The sequence below is a fragment of the Motacilla alba genome, chromosome 1 (assembly GCF_015832195.1).
Source record: "Motacilla alba alba isolate MOTALB_02 chromosome 1, Motacilla_alba_V1.0_pri, whole genome shotgun sequence".
In the NCBI taxonomy this organism is placed as follows: Eukaryota; Metazoa; Chordata; class Aves; order Passeriformes; family Motacillidae; genus Motacilla; species Motacilla alba.
The window spans coordinates 41,868,204-41,889,405 of record NC_052016.1 but is presented as its reverse complement, the minus strand read 5'-3'; the positions used below and the strand labels follow the sequence as shown (position 1 = coordinate 41,889,405).

The window sequence follows — 21,202 nt, the reverse complement described above, 5'->3', positions numbered from 1 at the left end:
GCACTTAGCAGGGAAAGGCCAGGTAGATCAGTATTGCTATTGCACATCTTCACTATGCTGCAAATGCAGTCTCCTGCAAAACCCTGGAGGAACACAAAACCCACTAGAGACTACCATGGTTAAAACTAGATGGATGTGCCATGTGCCTCCCACTGAGGTGGTCAGGATCAACAACAGGGTGGTGTGTTGAATTTTCACCAAGTTCGATGCCTCAATTTTTTCAAACCCATCTAATGCAGTCATGGGCATAAAAGGCCACACACACCCTGTCTGGCCCCTGCAAAAATGCTGTAATACAAGCACACACCTTGCACCTTGGGTACTTTATAATCTAATAGTTTTAAGTGTAACGGGAAAGAACAGTGACACGTATACTTAGGATAAAGCTGTAATAGTCAATCTCACAAAACCACACTGAGGGTAAAGCAGCATGGAATATGACTTTGGGGAAAAAGCTCATCTTCAGCAAAGGGCACAGACATCAGCTTTTGCTATTCTTTGTCATTGTCACATTCCCAGAAAAACAGTGACTGAAAAAGACCTACCCTCCTTGTTTTGACTTGCTGCTGTCAGCATGGATACAAGCAGATAGAAAGGAAGCCTTCTATGAACCACTGGGCTTGTGCAATAGTTTGCCCAACACAAATAAGAAATATTAATTACAGCTATGTATAAAATTAACATATTAAATATACTTCTAAAGAAACTGCCTCGTGCAATTCATTCCCAGCACCAACAATTTGAATATACACACCTGTGCTCCCGGTACAGGGCCAAAGGGGTTTGGTGGTCTCATGACTGGCTGACTGTATATCAAAGTTGGCTGGGTCATTACTGGTATGCCTCCCATCTGTGATGGCTGAAAAAACCCAGACAGCATCAAATCACACACAGCATTAATTCATTTCAAGTATTTAAGGAGATAAAGGAAAATGGCAAATGGGTGAAAAGTCTTGGTCATATGTGAGATATGCAACCATGTGAGATCCTTCCATAACATTCTGCAAATAAAGGTTACTACAAAGGAACATTAGAGCCTTTCCAAGGAATTTTTTCCTCAATAACAACTGAGCCCATTCAATCTCGTGCTGCAAAGATCTGAAGCACTAAAACACTTGTTAGACAAGCATTTGTGCTGGTCCTTCTGCTCCCAAATGCGAGGTCTGACAGCACCTCCCTGACTGCCTCTGAAAGCACAGGCACAATTTTGCCGACAGCAGTGCAGTGCTGACAGAGCTCAGGACAAAAGTGAAAACTGAGAGCTGTACGTGCAATTAATGTTAAGTCATTATGCAATCAGATTCAAAGTGTTACCAACACTCCAACTGAGCCAAATTATAAGTTTAATGTGTATTAATGGTCTTGTAAGTCAGGTTATATTTGACACAGATGCCCATCTCTGGCACTGCTTTTGGCATTCCCCTCAGGCTTGGGTTGACAGCCAGCAGCAGTTGTACTGAAGCAATCCCCACACCAAGCAGTTTTTCCCTGACTAATCCTGATGGTGGTGGTACTCCTCCTATCATGCTAACCAGCTGTTTGAGCACTCACAGGGTGAACCCATTCAATAAACTGACCCTAATGAAAACACCCTATAAAATAATGTAAGAACAACTGAACTGGCGCAAGACACAGGAAGCAGCAGCCAGGGAATGCCCAGGCACAGTGCTACAGCACTAAACAAGCTGCCTGTCACAGCAGGCTCGCAACATATGGGAAAAGCCTGCACTTAGACAGGACCATCCTCAGAACTCTGGTGCCCACTATTGCTTCTATGAAGAACTAAAAGGTTAAAAGCAAAGGTTGTAAATTGAGTCAACATTTCAAAGATTGCTGATGGTAAATGTCCTGAGTAAAGTGCTACGGAGCCCACTGGTCATTGTGTAATGGCCCACCTCATCCACCTGCTCAGATATTGGACATGTTTGAACAAGCAGGAGCGACTCAGAGTAATAGAGTTATGTCTCCTTAATTCCAGTTTCCATTTCACATTGGCATTTAAACCCCACAATCAAACATAATACAACAACGTAACATAACAAGCAAGATTACTTCTCGTACACTACGTATGTTGCCTTCCCCTGCTGCTGACTCAAAAGAACTATGAAAATGCTGCTGGTACCGTAAGAGCAAAGTTGTGCAGATCAAGTTTGAATCCATACTAATGTTAGTTTAAGCACAACAGCTTTGAATATGCTGTTATACTTAAACTAACATTAGTATAGCTCCCAAGAATATGAGAGTTCATGGATGGGTAATGGGGAATATGATGATATATGATACTCTCCCAAGAGGCCCTCAAAAACATAGTTGGCCACTTCTGCAGTTCACTTACAGAGTGTATATAAGCTATAAGTCATTATACTAATATGGTTATATGATGAAACATTTAGTATTTTTTCCTTTAATCTGTGAGACATTTAATAGAATAACTGCTTGAAGGAAGTTTTCTTGACTTTTATTCACCCAGCAAAGCTGTGCTGCATCAAAATCATACTAAAAAGAGCTAAGGAATATAATTTCAGAAATATTTTAAATTTCAGAAATATTTTAAAATTTCAGAAATATTTTTAAAGCAAAAAGCAGGAAGGTCAGGTTTATGTCGAAAGTCTTGAGGCACTGGTGTGTCACTAACAGATTCAACTCTCAACCAAAACCACACCATATTGCAGTGTCACAAACCACTTTTGTAGCATTAATCATCACAGATGCTTGCTCTCAAACCTCAGCAGAAAGTATTTAAGGAAGGCTTCACTTAACCAAGAAAACATTTCTGTTCTGAAAGCAGATATTCATATTGACATGATAAACTTACTTCTATGATAAACTGATTTCCACACCAATAAGGACCACCAAGAACAGACACTGTGTTAATTTTCATAGAATCACAGAATGGTTTGGGGGTTGGAAGGGACCTTAAACATGATCTAGTTCCATTTTGAGACGTTTATGAATAAAACAAGTGAAGTAAGGAAGGGCAGACTTAATTTCAGACTAACAGTATGCAAGTGGTTCAGAAAACCAGAAGTTAATAATTTGGTGAGGAATAAATGAATGGGAGTTGAAATTCAGTCTTCAGTAGAATAGTTCAGGAAAAAGAGAGCTACCAAACTATAAACAATCAAACAATATACAGCATGTGCCTGGTTGGAATTGTAGGAATTCCACTCACCATCACGTAGCCCATCATTCCTGTTGGCGTTGTGGCAGGATAGGCCATTACAGGGGGTGCCTGGTGTGAGAAACAGTGGTGAACTGAGAGAAGACATCAGCTGCATACTCTAAGACATTGCTTTCTAAGGATCAACTGCAGCACTCAGCTTATTATGAACATAGCAAAGAATAAATAGGATTTGCAGTCTGGTGTTAAGAGGGTATCCTAATTATTTCAGATGGAGTACAATACCTAAGCTAAAGTTTATGGGCCATCTTGGCAAATCTGTAATAATGTATTGGTTTTTATCATGTTAGGATTCTGGTTGTTTGAACTAAACTGCAAGTACCACTCTCTCAACATCCTGTTTAGAGAACACAGTACAAGACTCAGAGAAGTTTGAGAGAAAATATTTATGAAGCAGAAGCACTTTTTTAATCCCATGTAGTATATACTTATATTTCAGTATCAAAAGTAATGGTACACAAGAAGTCTTAAGAGAAAATTTGAAAGAGACCAAAAGACCAAATTACCACTGCTTCTGCTGACACTTACAGGAATTCTCTTTAGCCAGGATGAACACATTATGGGGATTCTCCTAGCAGGCTTTGATATAAATTAAGACTCTCACAGGAATAGCCAGTTTGCACTCCCTCTCTCTCACTCACTCCATTCACTGTATTTGAACATTCCTCTTAGTACTTGGCAGATACATTTATATTACCCTGATGTGCTTATTGCACTTTTATGAAGGTATAGCACAACTGCTGTCAAAACTGGGGTGAACTTCTGTTTTGTAAACAGCTTGGCAATATATATGTAGAAAAACAGCTGATAACTCTTAGAAATTTAAATAAAGATACTTAATCTCTTAGCCATATTCTTTATTCTACAGTTTATTATCCACTTTCTAAATTAGCATTAACTATTATAAGAACAAAAAAGTTGGTTTTTTTCCAGACTAAATTGGTGCTTACAGATATTTACATAGCTTGCTGTCTGTCCACTCCACCTCCTGTTAGTCTACCCTTTTAGAAAAAAAAAACCCAGTAATTTTCATGCTTTTGCCGTGGAGATTTCTGTTCAAGACAAACACCATAAGCATATCTTGGTACACAGACATTACTGCTACAGAAATGAGGCAAATCATAAACCATTAACCATACTGGATTAATAAAGCAGATAAATTGTTTCATCAGGAATATGGCATCAGGAAAGCTGCTTCTGAATTCAGTTCTAAGGTATCAGCTGCTTTTTCTTATATAGTAGAGCCAGTGCAACTGGCATTTCCAGATAGAAAATCATCTGGACAGCATATTTGCCATATATTTCACACAGCGGGAAAAGCTATCCTGAAAATTACAAGGTGGTTTTTTTTGTTTGTTTTGTTTTGCTTTGCTTGTGTACACACACCTACACAAACATGCTGAATAAACTTATTGTTGAGTGCTCAAATATGGACCTACCACCCTTCAGTTACAGAGTTACCCTGGAATTAAAACAGAGTACAGGGAAAGACCAATATTAGTGTTGACATAAAGAAAAAAGTCCTTTGAAATGAAAGCCTGCATTCCTCAGACAGCAAGCGCAGGTTATTTCTTGCCCTCTGTAAACTATCTGCATTAATTTTCTTTTTTCATATGAGTATTCATGACATATTGGTCTCTCCCCACTTAAAAAAAAATTAAAAACCAAAATCTACCATAAATGTGGATCAAGTGCCACATATAACAGAAGCCTGTGAGGTTTCATGCAGTTATTCAAACACAATATTTTTATCTTCATTCAGAATTCACCAAATGCATTAAAGGCAGCACAGACACACACCCCAGCTCTCTGGCAGCAGATGGTACAGTTTAAAGCAAGGAAAAATAATCTTGGTATTTCCCATGCCATCATTCGATTCAAGAGCCTGCACACCACCTATGAAGTTTGTGTATGCTAGGAAAAGCTCAATTTTTGACACACCAAAGATTTTCAAATGAGAAATGTGTAAATAGCGAGGAGGTTATGAGATTCTGCAACAGCAGTGGTTAATATCAGCATGCCAGTCGATTGCAAAAAGGCTGTGGGTTGTTTCACTTACGTATTGTGGAAAATGCATGCCATTCTGTATTTCCCAGGGAGAACAATTACATAATGCAATAACACTGGATTAGAAGCAAATACTTACACAACAGAATATACACAGATAGCATTTTAGTTCACAAATACATTAAATGTTTACTCCAACGCATTCTTGTAATTCAAGTCATTCACTGAGACAACACATCTGTGATACTGTCATTGGTATTAGGTTTGACATTGGTTTGCATAGTCCATTTATTTGGTATATGCCTTTTTCATCAAAGATTTTCAAAAGCATATTTATTTAGCAAGCAGCAGCAATTCCACAATAAATAGACCAGCAGAGGAAAACAAAGCTTTTATTTCCCCCCTCATATTATTTCTTTTTCAAGTTTCTTATGTTTATAGAACAGTTTCACAAGAAGTGTCTCAACAGTATCTCTCAATAATAAAAGCTGTTAATTTTAATGACTTATCATCACAAGATGTAGATATAGGACATGAGTTATTAAACAGATTCAAGCACACAGGTAAACTTAAACTGCCAGTCATTAACACAGGTAAGTAGTTACAATTTCTTCAATATCCACACATCCTCCAGTAAGATCCACAAACATATTTCTCCCTAAATAAATGTAGTGAGTTGATAGGTAGGGAAGAGATGGCAGATCCAGGGAGACAAATTCTATCTTTCCAAATCTACAATGCTGCATTACTGCACTGCAGATTCAACCTCCCCCAGTCAGAGTCAGATGCAATAAATCCTTGGGGGCAGTTTGTTACCTGCTCTGTTCATGTACAGCTCTCCAGGTCATTGGTGAAAGGGTGAGTAGGATTCACATGCAAAAATGTTCTGTGAACATTGTGAAAACTACTTCTGTAAAGCCCTAACATGTAATTAAAAGCCCTCCCCCTACACTGTTACCCCCAAACATTTGCCAATACTACCTGTTAAAATAGACATGAACTTGCTCATCAAAACTGACATGGATTAAAAGCAAGTGCACACACCAGGGCAGGAAAGCAGTAGTTATGTACATTAAGAAAGCTGTAGCCACAGACACCTCTGCCAAGTATCATGAGGCCAGTTCCCACCCCCAGAGCAGGCCAAGTTACAATGTAACGATGTGTGACCTGTAAGTGCAGCCGAAGGACACTTTCACACTTACACTTTTCTAGACTGCCAAATGCCTCCTCACTCCTTGGAATTCAGAATTTTATGTCATAAACTCATAGAATGGTTTGGGTTGGAAAGTACTTTGATGACGACCTAGTTTGAACCCCCCTGCTGTGGGCAGGGATACCTTCCACTAGATCAGGCTGCTCAAAGCCCCATCCAGCCTGGCCCTGAGCACTTCCAGGGATTAGGCCATCCACAGCTTCTCTGGGAAACCTGTGCCAGTGCCTCAGAACCTTCGCAATAAAGAATTTCTTCCTAGTATCTAATCTAAACCTGACCTCTGTCAGTTTACAGCCATTGCTCCTTGTCCTGTCTCCATATGCACTTGAAAAGTCCATTAAATGAAACCCAGAAAGCCCTACCTCCCAAGAGAGAGGCTGCTCAAACACTACTGAAGTTTGTGCTAAACCTGCACGTCACATCACAACTATTTACTATTAAATAGTATTTACTATTTATTACTAAAACTATTTACTACAATCACACAGCCAAGAAAAACAAATCCCAGTAGCACACAGCTCCAGCTGACCACTTCTTTAATTTTCTATTACCCTTTTACTGCAACTATAGACCATTTTCAAATTCATCCATTATACGACACCCTGCAGACCTAAATTGCAGGGAACTCACTATTTTAAAATGAGCATTTGCTTACCAACGTTGGAGCGTTCCACGCAGTTGTGGGTGCAATCTTGGGTTGCCAGTTGGAACCACCTGTTAGTTTCTTTTCACCTGGCTGAGTCCAGTTTACATCACTTCAAATAAATTTTTTTAAAAATTGTTAGAAAACATTCTACTTCCTTAAAAAACTTTCTCAGGTAAACATCATTTCCACTTGGGAATGAGGCTTCTTTTATTAATGAAGCTCATTTAGCAAAGGGGTTGATAAAAAATTTAATGACAACATGTTTTGGCTGGGAAAAGTAAGAAAAGATGTTCAGCACGAGCCCCCTCAGCATCTTGGTCAAGTTGCCCAGAATAGGTAAGTCAGTGTATATGTCTCAGGGCAAGACTTTTGAGTAAGATTTCAAGACAGCATATTAGATTTGTGAATGATTTCAGAGTTGGCACAAATGGTCTCAATAAACTTGAAATTTGCCAATTCCATCTCCCAGCTTTGCTGCTAGAGCAGATGTTCACTACCCTTGAATACACACACCCTGCTTCAGAATTCACTTGTCTAAAGGTCAGCCTCAAGACCCAGGCTGCAGTTTCACAATCTTTAAAACCACTCTGCTCACACTCAGGTCATACCGAGTATTTAAGGAGTGCTATGACTACCAGCAACAACTACAAAGAAAAACTTCGATGAACTATTTTTTTTTAACAGAAAGGAATCTGAAAGGATCTGTCTCTGAAAGGAATCAGAGACAGGACACCTTGCCTGCTGCTATCATTGTCACTGCCACTCAGTCTACAGTCACCTTCCAATAGCTCTCAACAATTCATTACACCTTGTACAATCCCACATGTGCTCTGAAGGCTAACATTATATGTTGGTATGCACAGGTTTCAACGTGTACATTCATGAAAATTTACTATCATGAAAATCCAAATGCTCAACTTCTGTTTAAACATACTCACTTTTTAGTAGTTCCATTTCCAATGCCCAAATCTGTCACAAGGGAGAAAAAGAGATTACTGAAATTCTGTGTGTTTAAAAGAAATCAGTAAGTATTTACATGTTAGTGGTTCCATACTTACTGCCTACAAGATTGGCTAAAGATGAATCCAGATCATCTGACACTAATTTATTAGGCGGTACTTTGGCAACTGGAAGACTCTGGTTTTGAGAGGCCACTGTTGGTTTTAGGAGACCACCTAGTTCATCAAAGCCTTGGAATGAGAAACATAAATGATTTGAAAATCATAGGCCTCCCACAAATGTCATGACATTCAATTAGACAGCAAAGTCAACACAATGGCTAAAATACAAAATTTAACCTCATGATGCTACCCAGGAAGGACATGGTGATGCTACCCAGGAAGGACAAAACTTATTATGCCTCTCAATAAAAAAGATATTTATTATAGAAATAAGATTTAAGTTCAGTGGTTTAACCTATGGGACAATTTTACATAGAGTGGATTCATAGTGACTGTAAAGCAGTCAAAATGTAAAACAAAAAATATAGAAAGTGTTTCAATCTTACAAAATCATCTATTTGCTTTTAACAAATCAATGGCTTAGGGAAAAAAAAACCTGATGTCAAGAGCTTAATGCAAAAGATCAGAAAAATCCACTTTGCAGATGCTCAAAAGAACAGAAAGAGCACTATGACTTCAATCCAAATTATCTGTATTGACTGATCATTTTCTGAAGCAAACTTAATGTCAAAAGAGGAAGCAAAGGAGTGCCAAAAAACATGTTGCAGACACATAAAATGAAGATGCAATTTTACCTCTTCCAACCACACTCTACAAATATAGACTTAATTTTAGCTCACAGCATTTAAAAATGAAGGCTGTTCACTGTGTGAAGTTTTAATGTACAAAATATGTAAGTGAGGGAAATCAGTGTAAACATTTCAGCAGAGTGTAGAAATCATCTGTAAAGAAAATTTATTTGATTAATGCTGTTATTGACCTTTTAAAATCAGCTCTCTTTTCTTCATCTGAAACTCTGTCCCAGTAGTGTAAAGAAAAACATATTAAGAGATTTATACCTCAAGAATAAAATAAATTAAAGGACATACGTTATTTGTTTTAGCAAGTGTCTTACCACCAGAATCTGTGACAACATTAGAAGATTTATTTCCAAACACAGACTCAAAGTCAACATTAAGGCCAGCTGATGGTTGTGGCTGAGCAACGGGAGATGGAGTGAACCCTGTGCGGAAAAAAAACAAAGAAATTGTATGTTTTTATACAGCATTTCCCATAAATCTACATTTATGCAAGACAAGCCAAATAAATATCTCAGCACTGCAGAAAGACCAGGAATACCTCAAAAGTCCAGATTACACCCTGATACTGAGCACTTTATTTGGTCTTTATTCAAAGTTACTCCTCCAAAGAAAGACTTTGTCTAAAACACTGGACAGGCCATATAAGACAGTCCTCTTGCAATTACCTCATCTCTGGACACCTTCCTTATTTTTTTACCATATGTTTACAATAAAATGACTGAGGAAAAAGTCACCATGCTTCTCCAGGAAAAGAAGCTGGCTAGTGTGGAATCTATTTCAAGATTATTTGACTGAAGATGATTCCTCCATGGTTTATATTAATCCAGCAATTCTCTTAGATACAACTGGATCTAATCCATCCCAAAGTGCCTGAACTAGTAATGCCTTTGATTAGACACACTTAATACAAATAATTTTCATAGCTCTTAGTTACTTGTGGACACACATTTTGCAGTTCACCATGTTTTCCAGTCAAATTTCTAGAAATTATGGCAAGATATGGGGAAGTACATTCACATTTCAGCTCCTAATGCTTTTACTTCATTTGTCTAATGAATTTACTAATGAATTTGCTAATTGATTTACTTCATTTGTCTTCCATATGTTTATAGTGTTCTACAAATACACAATTATTTTTCAACACTGAAAATTTATTGCAGCATGAAGCATTGCATATGATGTTCAGCAGCATTAAGCCAATAAATAAAGAAGGTAATAGCCATTTGTTTGTAGTATTATTTAATATTATATATGATCACACACAAGCACGTGCATGTGCAGCACCTTGGTATTCAGGCAATAACAGCAGTAATCATTGTTTTATATGAAAAGCACCAAAAAAAAAACCAAAAGGCAACATCACCTTGAAAATTAGCTTTTCTGGTTTCTAACAAAAAGTATGGTGACATGGAGAAATGAAAGGATCACAGCTACTTCAGCAGTAAAACACTGCAGTGGGTAAAAATAACTGACAAAGAAAACTTCTTGGATTTCATTTTGTTTGTGAGGACAGCACATAATTTCAATCTTACTGTTTTTCTGGAATAAGTCACATTTCACCGAAAAATTTAGTAACTACAGGATGTTATTTTTGAACATAAGCTTCAGAGAAAAAAAAGCAAATTTGGATGACCTGTTTCTTTTTGTCTTAAAGGAACATAAGACTCCTAACTCCATCACTTGAATTTAGACAATGTAATTTTCATTAAAAATAAATCAAAGCAAACTGCATATAGCAAAACATGGGAAGCAGTCATGTGGGAAAAGAGAGAGTAAATAATCAACAAACCAAAATGAGTATCTTTATGACATGTATACCATCAAGTTGTAACAAGCCATTTCAGAGACTCCCAACTTCAGATAGGAATTCCTTTGATGGGATGCCCTGCAACTCTTAAAACCGTGCCTGCACCAATAGAAAACTTGACTTACAATAGCTCATATTTTGCTTTAGCAATCAGCCTCAACCAAACAAGCTGAGTTTCCTGTTCTCACATTTTTGAAGTTTCAAGTTTTATGAAACTAAGAAGATGAGACCATCTCCAAGACAAAACAATACACAGGACTCCTTTGAATCAGCCCCTGAGAAAGATCAAATCCTACTCTTGATAGCAACCACCAACTCAGGGCAGTTGGTTTGAGAAGGATATTTTGAAAGGTGAAAAGGTCAGTATTTTTAATGGAGCTTCTTTGAGCATCAAGACTTGATATAAACTAATAACCCTGCTTTTTTAACAAGGAACAAAGGGAACAGAGTAATTTGTAGCATTTATCCTTTTGTTAAATGATGCTCACTGATTTTTATGCAAAGATACTAAACCAAAATGTGACTTTACGGGACTTTAAAGAACTAAGCCTTCCACAAACCATTTACTGAAGGTATTCCTAAGCCTTGCACTGCAGCAATGTTTACACATCCTGCTCAACCTGGTTTGGACAGATTATAACCTGTCACAGCCCACAGTCTCTCTAGCAACTATCAGGATGGTGTTCCAGAATCAGCACCAGTATGGGGTTACTACACAGATGTGACACAGCTACAGAAACAATTAGCCAGTACTTCACTGCAGCAGAGACCTCTTTCTCCTGTTAACACTAGTTCAGTGCACTGTTTAAGAGTAACATATCAACAAAATTGCCATAAGCAGCCTGAACATCCCAATCCCTTTATCGTAAAAATAATGAAGTAGAGCAAGATGAGAATCTACTATAAACATGCATGTCTTTTGTGTGGTATGTAGCAACAAGTAAACTATGAGAGATCCTGAAATGGGGAGATACTCATTTCATGTTTAGACTAAATAAGCCTTAGTTTGGCAGAAACTGAAAAAATTCATACCATTCGTGACCAAACACCTGGCGCAAGCACATGAATTATAGTTGGAGCCACTACAACAAGGCACTTCTGTAGTCAGCAACATGCCTACTAGTTCTAGGGACACAACACATTCAGATTTCTCTGTGTGTGGTAAGGCTGTATCCCATTACCTACCTCCAAATAGACCAGCTACAGAAGAAGGCTCATTGCGGAAATGAGAAGCGTTAGGATAAGCTTGAGGACCACAAAAAGAATCTGATAAGGAGTATCACACAAGAGAGAAAGCCAGGAAAGGAGAATAGGGAGAGTTACAGAAAGAGAACCAAGATACACTGCTATTCAAAACTTTAATTTCACATCAGTCTATAAATCCACATATAGTCTAATAACATAGAATCAATGGAATGAAATCAATACACATCATACAGACGGTAAGAAACAAGTTTACACAATCTCTAACACAAAAGGGAAAAACACGGTTTCCAAGGAACAGCTATATTAGGATCTTTTTTTTTCAAAACAAATGCCATGTTTTACACCCTCGGAGGAAATGAGTGTAAAAGCTTCAAGGCATTTTTCTTATACCTGAAGTATATTCATATTTGCTTGCCACAAAGGGATTTAGTTGAGTAAATGGATTGTAATGATCTAAAGAACCAGAAAGAGTTATTTTAAACCCACATTCACATTATCATAGCACCTTGATCATGCTCCAGCTAAAACTGCATCTACATGTCCCACATCAATCTGTCAGGAAGCCACCCTCTGGTTCTAGATATATCCTTAGAGCATGAGACACTGGAAGGGAATGTAGTATCAACGCCATCCATTTCCAATGACTTCAGAGCAGTCATGTGATAAATACTGAAAAGACCAGCAAGCACCACAAAAGCCCACCAAGGTCCTTGTTCATAGCTCTGCATTGCTGCAACTTTTCATGTGACTGCAGAACAAGTTTGAGAAAACTAACCTGACTAAATAACCATCCTATTAAAAAAAACCAGCGGTATTTCAAATAATCATTCTATATTTACATGAACCGTAACAATTTCATTGAAGCATGGAAAAGACAGATTATCACATAGCAGTACCAACTAAAGGTATTTTATATATATTTAAAGATAAATATATCTTTCCTGTTTTGTCTTTCCAATAAAGACAAACAGGCTAGGAAACTAGTTAGTTAAGTTGACAAAGTAGTATCTTTAAAGAGATAACCCCTTTGTTTTACCTCTGTTAACAAGTAGTAGAAGTGTTAAAAAACCCCTCTTTGTTCTAATAGTCTGTATTTTTCTTTGACTAATTCTAGTGAGGTTCAACCAGCATAAATACAGCCTGTGGTGTACAACTGTCTTTAAACTTGCTTTGTTTAACAGAACTGACATGGAATTAAGTGATTTTTTCATCTATGAAAACAAACTAAATCTTCATATTGAAAAGTAATTAAAATACTCTAGAGCTGCACCAACACAAATGTTGGAAGGATTTCTAGAGACAGCCATGCTGAACCATCTCCAAAGTAAAATATGAACAGCTTTTAACAGGTGAGTTATTAGTTCATTGCCCCATAGGTGTTGCCCCATAATCTGAGTAGATTATGCATCAATATGTGCATGACTTTATGAGCTTTGTTAATGACTACATGACTGGGGCAAAAACATCAACTATCAAAAAAATCAGATTAGACTCCTTTGTTTAAGAAGAGCATTTCAACCTGAGGAAGAAAGTAACAGCATTTTCTTTTCCTTCTCAGGCATATGCACCATTTCACTTTAAAATTCCCAAATACAAGAGACTGTAAAACTGCACTCAAGCAATTGCTCTGTTTCTTTACATTAGGTTGGAATCCCATCTAGGCAGACAAGAAAGGATTTTAACACCATTTTCATTGTAGAGCCACTAAATCAAATTCTAACATAGCACAAAACCAGCCCCAAATGACTAGCTTTTATTTTCTGAAAGGCTGCAAAAGTATATTTTAGAAACTAAAATAATGTTAAATTTTTTAGGAAATAGGAAATTAATTTAAAATGGTACTTTACCAACAAATATTTCATGTGTGGGTGTCCTACTGGTGAAAGTAGATACATCAGAAGACACAGACAGATGAGCAGCATCGTTAGTTTTTGTAAGGAAAGGATTTAGGTTTGGAATGGCATCATCAACACTATCAACAGTAGCAGAAAAAGGATCTGTTCAATTCCAGAGAGCGAGAGAAAGAAGAAAAGGAAGATGGATTTAGTTTTCTCCTGACATCTCTAAAGCTTGGGATGACCTAGCTATTTATCTCACTTTCAAGTTGTCCAGGACCACAGATACTAGCTACTAATTTCCTAGTTTTTAATTTTTAAATTAGTAACACCACCTTAAAAACTGTGCTTCTTCCTGAGTGTGTTTTAGACTGAATCTAAGTATGTTATTCCTATTTAAACACAATCACTTTTTGTTTTTCACAGTCATGTCTTGACATTTTCAACAAAGTCTCTGGAACAGAGGATGCCTGTCAGCACTACAGAACCCAAGATGCTATGAGAGGATTCAATGCAATAACATCCCCAAGACAAACTTAAAAACCTGAACAAAACCAACTGAGCTGAGCTTCTCTTTCTCCAAACTGTGTTTATGGGTTTTTCTGTTACTGAGCAACACAAAATTTTCAAGAGCTATGATTATACCAAGGTAACATTCAGGACATAAGCACTTTCCTTGGTACCTGGGGCATCAGGAACAGCAGCTTGTTGTGGGTATGCTGTTACCTGCAAGCAAGCAAAGGACTGCTCTGCTTTTAGAGACAACAGACACTAAGCCATAATGAGGAAAACGTTCCTTACTAAAAAAACTGTCAGACTTTATTGGAATGAAGGAAACATGGATCTAAACAAGTGACTTCCCAAGGCACAGAATTTCAAGGTTTCCTGAGAATGGATGCAGTTGCCAAGCTCAAGTATTCCTGTAATTCAGAGTCTAACAGATAAACAGGATAGAGAAGGCAGCTGTAACACTTGTTGACTGAAGGAGCTGTGGTTTAGCTGTCTGGTTTCAGAGCCCGTGAACCCTTGATGGAAAATTCAAGAACTCACTAGGTGAGATCAGCAAGGGTTGTATCTAGTCCTACTTATCATTGTGCCCAGAACTGCAGCTTTCTCTTCTAGACAAAACCACTACAGAGAAATTTCTGAATAATAACTACAGGAAAGATTTGTTAAATACTTCAGTTCTTGGCCTTTTTTTTTTTTAATCTGGCCAGTTTATGTATTTATCCATAACTCTTGTAAATACTATAGTGCTGCGTGAAGCAGCTTTGAAGTGTTAATTATTTTCTCTCCCTGAATCTGACCTCCTGATTCTTAGCTGTAAGTCCCACACAGCTTCATGATATGCTCAGTTGTACAGAAATCCTATTTTGTTTTGGAAACAAAATAACTACATTATTCTTTGCTGGCTTATTGCATGCTTTGATTTGCTGCAAGCTCAAGATATGTTATTAGGTAAGACCTGACTTTTCCCCAAATTCCTTGGCTATGTTGCAAGAACGAGTGAAATACCTTAAAAGACCTTTTCCTATATCATTCAGTCAGCAAAATGACAGTGTCCAACACTGAATAAAATATAAGCAGAAAAAGCTGATATAATATTTGTAATACATTACATGAATACAAAATTACGTATTGCCTCATGTATGTTTTATATAATGGACATGCCAATCAGCCAGTCGCCTGAAGCTCAGTCCCTGTTTCAGCTACTCCTTAAAACTGCTTTCTGCTTTGAATGTCATTTTAGAAGATGTAGAACAAACAAATCTGTCAATAAAAATGGGGCAGATTATCTGTTCATCAATTCTTCCTTTGTCTTTCTGTTGCTGCTTCACGTTCTGCTTATTTTATTGGTTCTCTTTATATATATTATATAAGCGGAAAAAATTCAAACAGTTGGGTCAAAATGTTTACTTCCACACTGATACATTTGTTTTGCTTTTGTAATTTATGTACAAATTGATAGCTGGCAAATATACCAGAAACAGCTGGAATGATCTCCAAAGAATCCAAATAAATAGTGCAGACAAAACAGTATGAAAGAAATTAAGAAGCACAAGTTTTTAACTCTATTTGTCTGAATCTACCATCCACTAAAATTATTTACACATGCAGTCATCCAGAAAAAAACCAAAAACTACTTTCTGTTCCCAATTCCCAAGGTTGTATATGGAACTTCCTGTGTTTTGACTAGTTAAGACAATATAATCCAACTTGATATTATCAAGATTTTCTCAGAAATTTAACCCTCTCTCAGATTCTCTGTTTGTCTACCCCATTCTAACTCTAGCCAGCATGTCCAATCTTGTCCAAGTCTCAGAACTTGCAAATGTTAGTAACCAAAAATTAATTGGGTTTTATATCCTAATTTATATCCTTGTACATTCAAGTTTTAAAAACTGCTATCACTTCTGACAGCAACACCTCAATGTTTCTAAAGCCCAATTTCATCCTTTAATACAAATGGCATCAGTTTATGTCAATGGAATCACTCTGCACCTGCATGCTATCATTAGGCATTAATGATTTTAGTGCATTTAAAAGAGTAGTTTGAAATTTGTAAATTTCTACATTTAAGTTATCCAATTAGAACTATTTTGTCCGAAAAAACAGTGACAAAGGCTTTTCAATGCATCTTTTACAGTCTGAAATAGGTAAACTGAAAACATACAATCAGAGAACTCATTCCCCAGGAGTTTAACTTTGTTAGTTTTTACATTTTTGGAAGCACAGAGCTAAAGGCAACGACCCAATATAATGCTTCTGTAACAATTTATTGTTTTGTTACACACCTAAGAGCTTCCGCATAAAATTTTTAACAGTAAGTGATTTTAGCTGATCTGATAATCTTCTCAAAGCCATCATATACACCAAATACAAAGATCATCATGTCAAAAAATTACCTAAGGGAGGGATGCTGTGCAGTGGTTAGAGCACAGGACTGGAAATAGTTCAGGTTCCATTCTTGGCTCTGCCACTGACTTGCCGTATGACTTCAGACAAGTCAGTTAACTGCTCAGATTTTCCCATCTGTAAAATGTGGAAAGCACTTCTTATCTACCTCACCTGTGTGAAGTGAGTGTTTATGTCTGTAAAGCTGAAGAGCTGGGGATTTTTTGATGAAAGGCAACACAAAAAATGGTGATCCCAGAATTTTAGCCTAAAACTTTAGCAGACAATCCAAAATCTTCACAGTTAATTAACTCTTATAAGTATTTAGAAATGTATCAAAAGTAAGCAGAAATATCAACGACTAGTACTGAAGGCTCATGCCATGAGCAACACAACACTGAACAAACACAGACTTTCAGGCTCAACTTTCAGGTTCATGAAGAAATGCTAAATTCTGATGTGACCTTTGAGAGGCAAACAGCTCCCCTTTTATAACTCACACATGAAACAAACAGGACAAACTGAAACAGAAGGTATTGTGCAGAAAGCAATCAAGATAAGCCAAACCATTTTTCTCCATTTCTAAACTCTAAGTCTATTATAGCACTGAAATTTGTATGCCTAACTCCATACACTCCTCACTACATCTTTCTCCAAAGATGCTTTGCTCAGCAGAACTAAAGAACAACTAAACTACTCATTTATTTTAGAAGCTGCCACATATATTAGTAGTGCCTTCCTCACTCAAAATTGTGTTATTTCCCTACAAACAAATGTGAGAAGGTATAGAAAACAAAGTACACAGCAAAAAGTAAATAGGAAAGCGGAATACATACACAGCTTATTAGGAAGATACATTAGATAGCTGGAAAGATGTTAAGAAGAGCTATAGCTCATAAAAATAAACAGGGAAGTAAAAACTTAGAACAAGGTTGTTCTGATGCCTATGAAACTTCCTGAAGCAGCAATTCCCAATTTTTCGCATCATAAAATAAAACACTTTTGCAAGCTTTTAGTTTAGGAAAATATAGTCTGGAAATAGTCACATAGTTCAGGAGTTTACTATTTTATTTAGCATCATTTATGTAGAAAAATAAACCAACACAACCTTCCTCTCCCTCTGTCACAAAGCTCTTTAATCCTCGACCAGTATAACCAACAGTTATATGGGCAATATAATAATGTATCTGAATTATTCTGGAACACTGCAAAGCAGCCAAGAACTTTGAATAAACATCAAAATGCTCCAGCACTCAAACCAATCTTGAAGGAAAGTTCATTACTTTCTAGAATACTCTCTTCCTTGACCCCTTAGTTTGAGGACTTGACTGTACTAAGATAAGATGATTTCAGCTTATTCAGTCCATCCTAGAAACTGGGCAGAATGAAAATTTGGGTGTTCTGGAACACATTTCAGAGGCAAGAATATAAATTTTGTCTGTTCATTTAAGAGACCCAACCACAGCTTTTTGCTGCTTTGCTGTTGCAGTTAAATGAAATATAGCAGAAAACTTATTAAGGCAGAGAAGGTTTATTATTATTTCAATAACTAACTCTGGCCTTCCTTTCTATGCACAGTTGTCACAAGTGTCTCCTTTTAGGCTTTATCCAAGTTCTGCATTATCATCGCCAGCAAATTTGATATTAGACAAAATTTAGAATATGTATTAAAATGATTTTGCATTCAGGTTCCTGTGTTTGCAGCACAGTCTACCTCTTCGACATCTTCACTGAACTGACTCCTAAACAGCTAAGTTTCTGCAGCTGGCTATGTGAATCTTGAAGAGAGCAGTTATGAGGCTGGCAGATCTCATGAACAATTAAACTTTGCTGATAAGAAAACATGAAAAAAAATTCAGAATCACCAAACACTGCTACATTATTTTAATCTATACATATAGTTTACTTTTTGTCATCCCTTTATTCACTTGTAATGTCTTAAGATCTTTCTCTTTAAGGAAGAAACAGCCCCCAGACTAAGGGCAACATGTACAAGAACGTGGCCATAGCAATTAGAACCTTAATCCAACTCAGAATTCTTACCTCCCCAGGTACTTCCTACTTGTGGAGCAGCTGATATAGGATGTACAGACGGATGAAAAGTTGGCTGCAAATCAAGCAGATCATTTGGCAGCTTTGAAGTGCTACAAAGATAAATTAATACAACTGTTTGAACTACATCACAGTTTTCAATTAAAGGCAAATACTAGCCACTGTCAACAGTAATTAAAGCTTTGTTACAAAATGATTATTACACAATGGATAAAATTGAGCCAGAATCAGAAGGGCTGGTGAGCTCCATATTTTCAATTCTGTAAAAAAGTGTGAATTTAGCAAGGTAAGTTGCATGTTATGCCAAGAGACTTTTGTCAAAGCTATTCAAGACAAAGACAGGTGTCCTCACAGTCCAACGCCAGGCTAGGAGATGCTATATTCAGAACTCTTCACTAACTTTTAAAGTCACCTCATGAAAACTCTATAATACAACAAAAAAATACAGACAAAATGAACTCTAATGGGCTGCACCATCAAAGTATTACTCTAAATTCCACAACTCCAATCTTTCCACTATAATCACTGCTGAGAAACTACATCACAACCATGAGCTATTAAAGACCTTTGGGGAAACCAAAATGTAAGAGGCCTCGAAACACTTGATCACACATCAGACATGTGAATGAAAACATATTTAAATGCACATTTTAGACCATTCAAAACCAAATTGAGATCTTATAACATCACATGGAAATTAAGAGTGAAGGCTTATATACAACTTCTGCATTACTTTAAAGAGTCAGACAAGATCAGTAAAATTCATCCTCTTGCACAGGCATTTCACACTTTAAATAAGTCTTGGGGGGAAAAAAAATAGAAAAGAAAAAAAGAGTACTGGTCTTCTCCCAGAAACTTTTAGGACATGAAATGAACACAAATCTGCACATATGTCTTCTACTATGCACAGAAGCTGAATCACTGTGACATCCAAATGCATCTCTAAATGGTACCAGCACAAGAGTTTAATGGCTAGTAGTGACAACCTAGATCTCTGTATATTTTCTTGCTCACCCAATCACTTGTATACTTCACAGCTTTCGGTATTGCATGATTCATTTCAGCAGTGACTGAAATCACATTTTGCCACTACTGCTCCTATTAAAAAGCAGCATGGTCTGGCACTGCCCTGTAATGTGAGCAGCTGAACAAAGATAATTTTAAAGGTAAAGCTTGTTCAAGATAATGACAGGGATTAACCAGACACACTGCATCTAATAGCAAGCCAGTGAACTTCTGACCCAGCATATCCCCTTCATGACAACTCCTGCTTTAAAATCTGTTCTTTGCTCATAGCAGTCATTTCCAGCAAGGAAATTTGAACAAGAAAAAATAGCATTTAGGGTTTTTTTACAAGAAAACACACTTGTCCTCCCTATGCAGCATTTCTGTCTGTTTGAAAGAAGATTTATCAGCTATTTCTGTTTCGGACCTCTTAAGAAGCATGATCAGATACTCAAGTTCAAAGCACACACCCATAACAAATTTTCTGGCCTCTAAAAGCCAATTTTAAAAAAGTATTTTTATAAGGAAGTCTTTCAGTTACTAACACTGACAGATTCTCTAGCTTCTTATACGTGACTCAGCTATTTACTGCATATTTGGTGTCAAGCAATTACCTACAATAGCTTTCTAATGGGAAAAGAAAGCTGTCAAAAGAGCAATAAATTCTTAATGTGAGCTCTAACAGAACAACTAAGCAATCCCTTCAGACTTAGGATCATGCTCAAGGCAAAAAATACGACTTCAGAGCATGGATTCCTTCTATAGTGATAAAAGCACTGTACCTTCTGCTGCTGCTTAGTTTGACAGGTATTTTACAGAATGAAGATCACACACTTGCTCATACCAACAGCTCCTGTTAGTCAAAGATCAGGATTAGCATGCAGTGAGTATTCTTGCACTTTCTTTACAGGTCCTTGCAGAAATGTTCCAGATACAACACAAGACTGCAAAACCCGACTCTCATTTCAAACCCTGTTTTTCAGGCTTTTCTTTTTCTGAAAAATTAGCCAGAATATTTGCCACTCTACCTTTAAAGATATAGAAATGTATTTTCCTTATGACTTCTCAAACAGAATTTTTATTTGACTTTTCTCAAATTTACTTGTAAAGTTCCTTGGGTACAAAGCATGTGTGTTTCACAGTTCCAGTTGTCTGGCTCACGGACTAATAACAGCTACAAGGGCTGTCAGTAGTCAGTTTATACCAGAAACTTCTGCAAACAGATGAGAACACAGTTTTATGTTATTTATTGCAAAAAGCTATTTTCCTATCAGCTTCACTATAATTTCTTATCACATTGCTAATGTACTCTACACTGAACCAATCTTGTACAATATACACTCTGTGGCAGAAGTTTAGAGGAACCCCTTGCTGCATCACATCTCCCAGTGGAGGATCCAGCATACCTGTTAGAGGAGCTAGGGGTAGAAAAAATATCAATGGCTGGTGTAGTCATTATGCTTCCTGCTGCAGTTGACACAGGAGAAGCTGCTGTGGTTAAAGAGGTATGAGGCTTCTTTGCAAGTTCTTTTAGACGTTGCTCCTGTTGGGAAAATGAGCTGGTATAAGAAAGCTGAACATTTGTGTGTATGA

The 21,202-nt window shown here is 37.1% G+C and overlaps 1 protein-coding gene across 11 annotated transcripts in view; it reads right to left on the bottom strand.

Annotated features, from left to right (window-relative positions):
* The window catches only part of PICALM (phosphatidylinositol binding clathrin assembly protein), a 65,958-nt gene that overhangs the window by 7,617 nt on the left and 37,139 nt on the right, over nucleotides 1-21,202 (bottom strand). For 2 of the 11 annotated variants that reach the window (XM_038127094.1, XM_038127123.1), the window contains exons 11-22: nucleotides 21,016-21,152; nucleotides 18,596-18,696; nucleotides 13,670-13,819; nucleotides 12,213-12,275; nucleotides 11,802-11,882; nucleotides 9,124-9,231; nucleotides 8,106-8,237; nucleotides 7,986-8,016; nucleotides 7,057-7,156; nucleotides 5,241-5,264; nucleotides 3,173-3,232; nucleotides 755-859 (exon numbers count right to left, since the gene is read on the bottom strand). In XM_038127094.1, the coding sequence (XP_037983022.1) occupies nucleotides 755-859; nucleotides 3,173-3,232; nucleotides 5,241-5,264; nucleotides 7,057-7,156; nucleotides 7,986-8,016; nucleotides 8,106-8,237; nucleotides 9,124-9,231; nucleotides 11,802-11,882; nucleotides 12,213-12,275; nucleotides 13,670-13,819; nucleotides 18,596-18,696; nucleotides 21,016-21,152 (1,092 nt within the window). The other 9 variants (XM_038127103.1, XM_038127132.1, XM_038127167.1 and 6 more) reach the window with 7 other exon arrangements.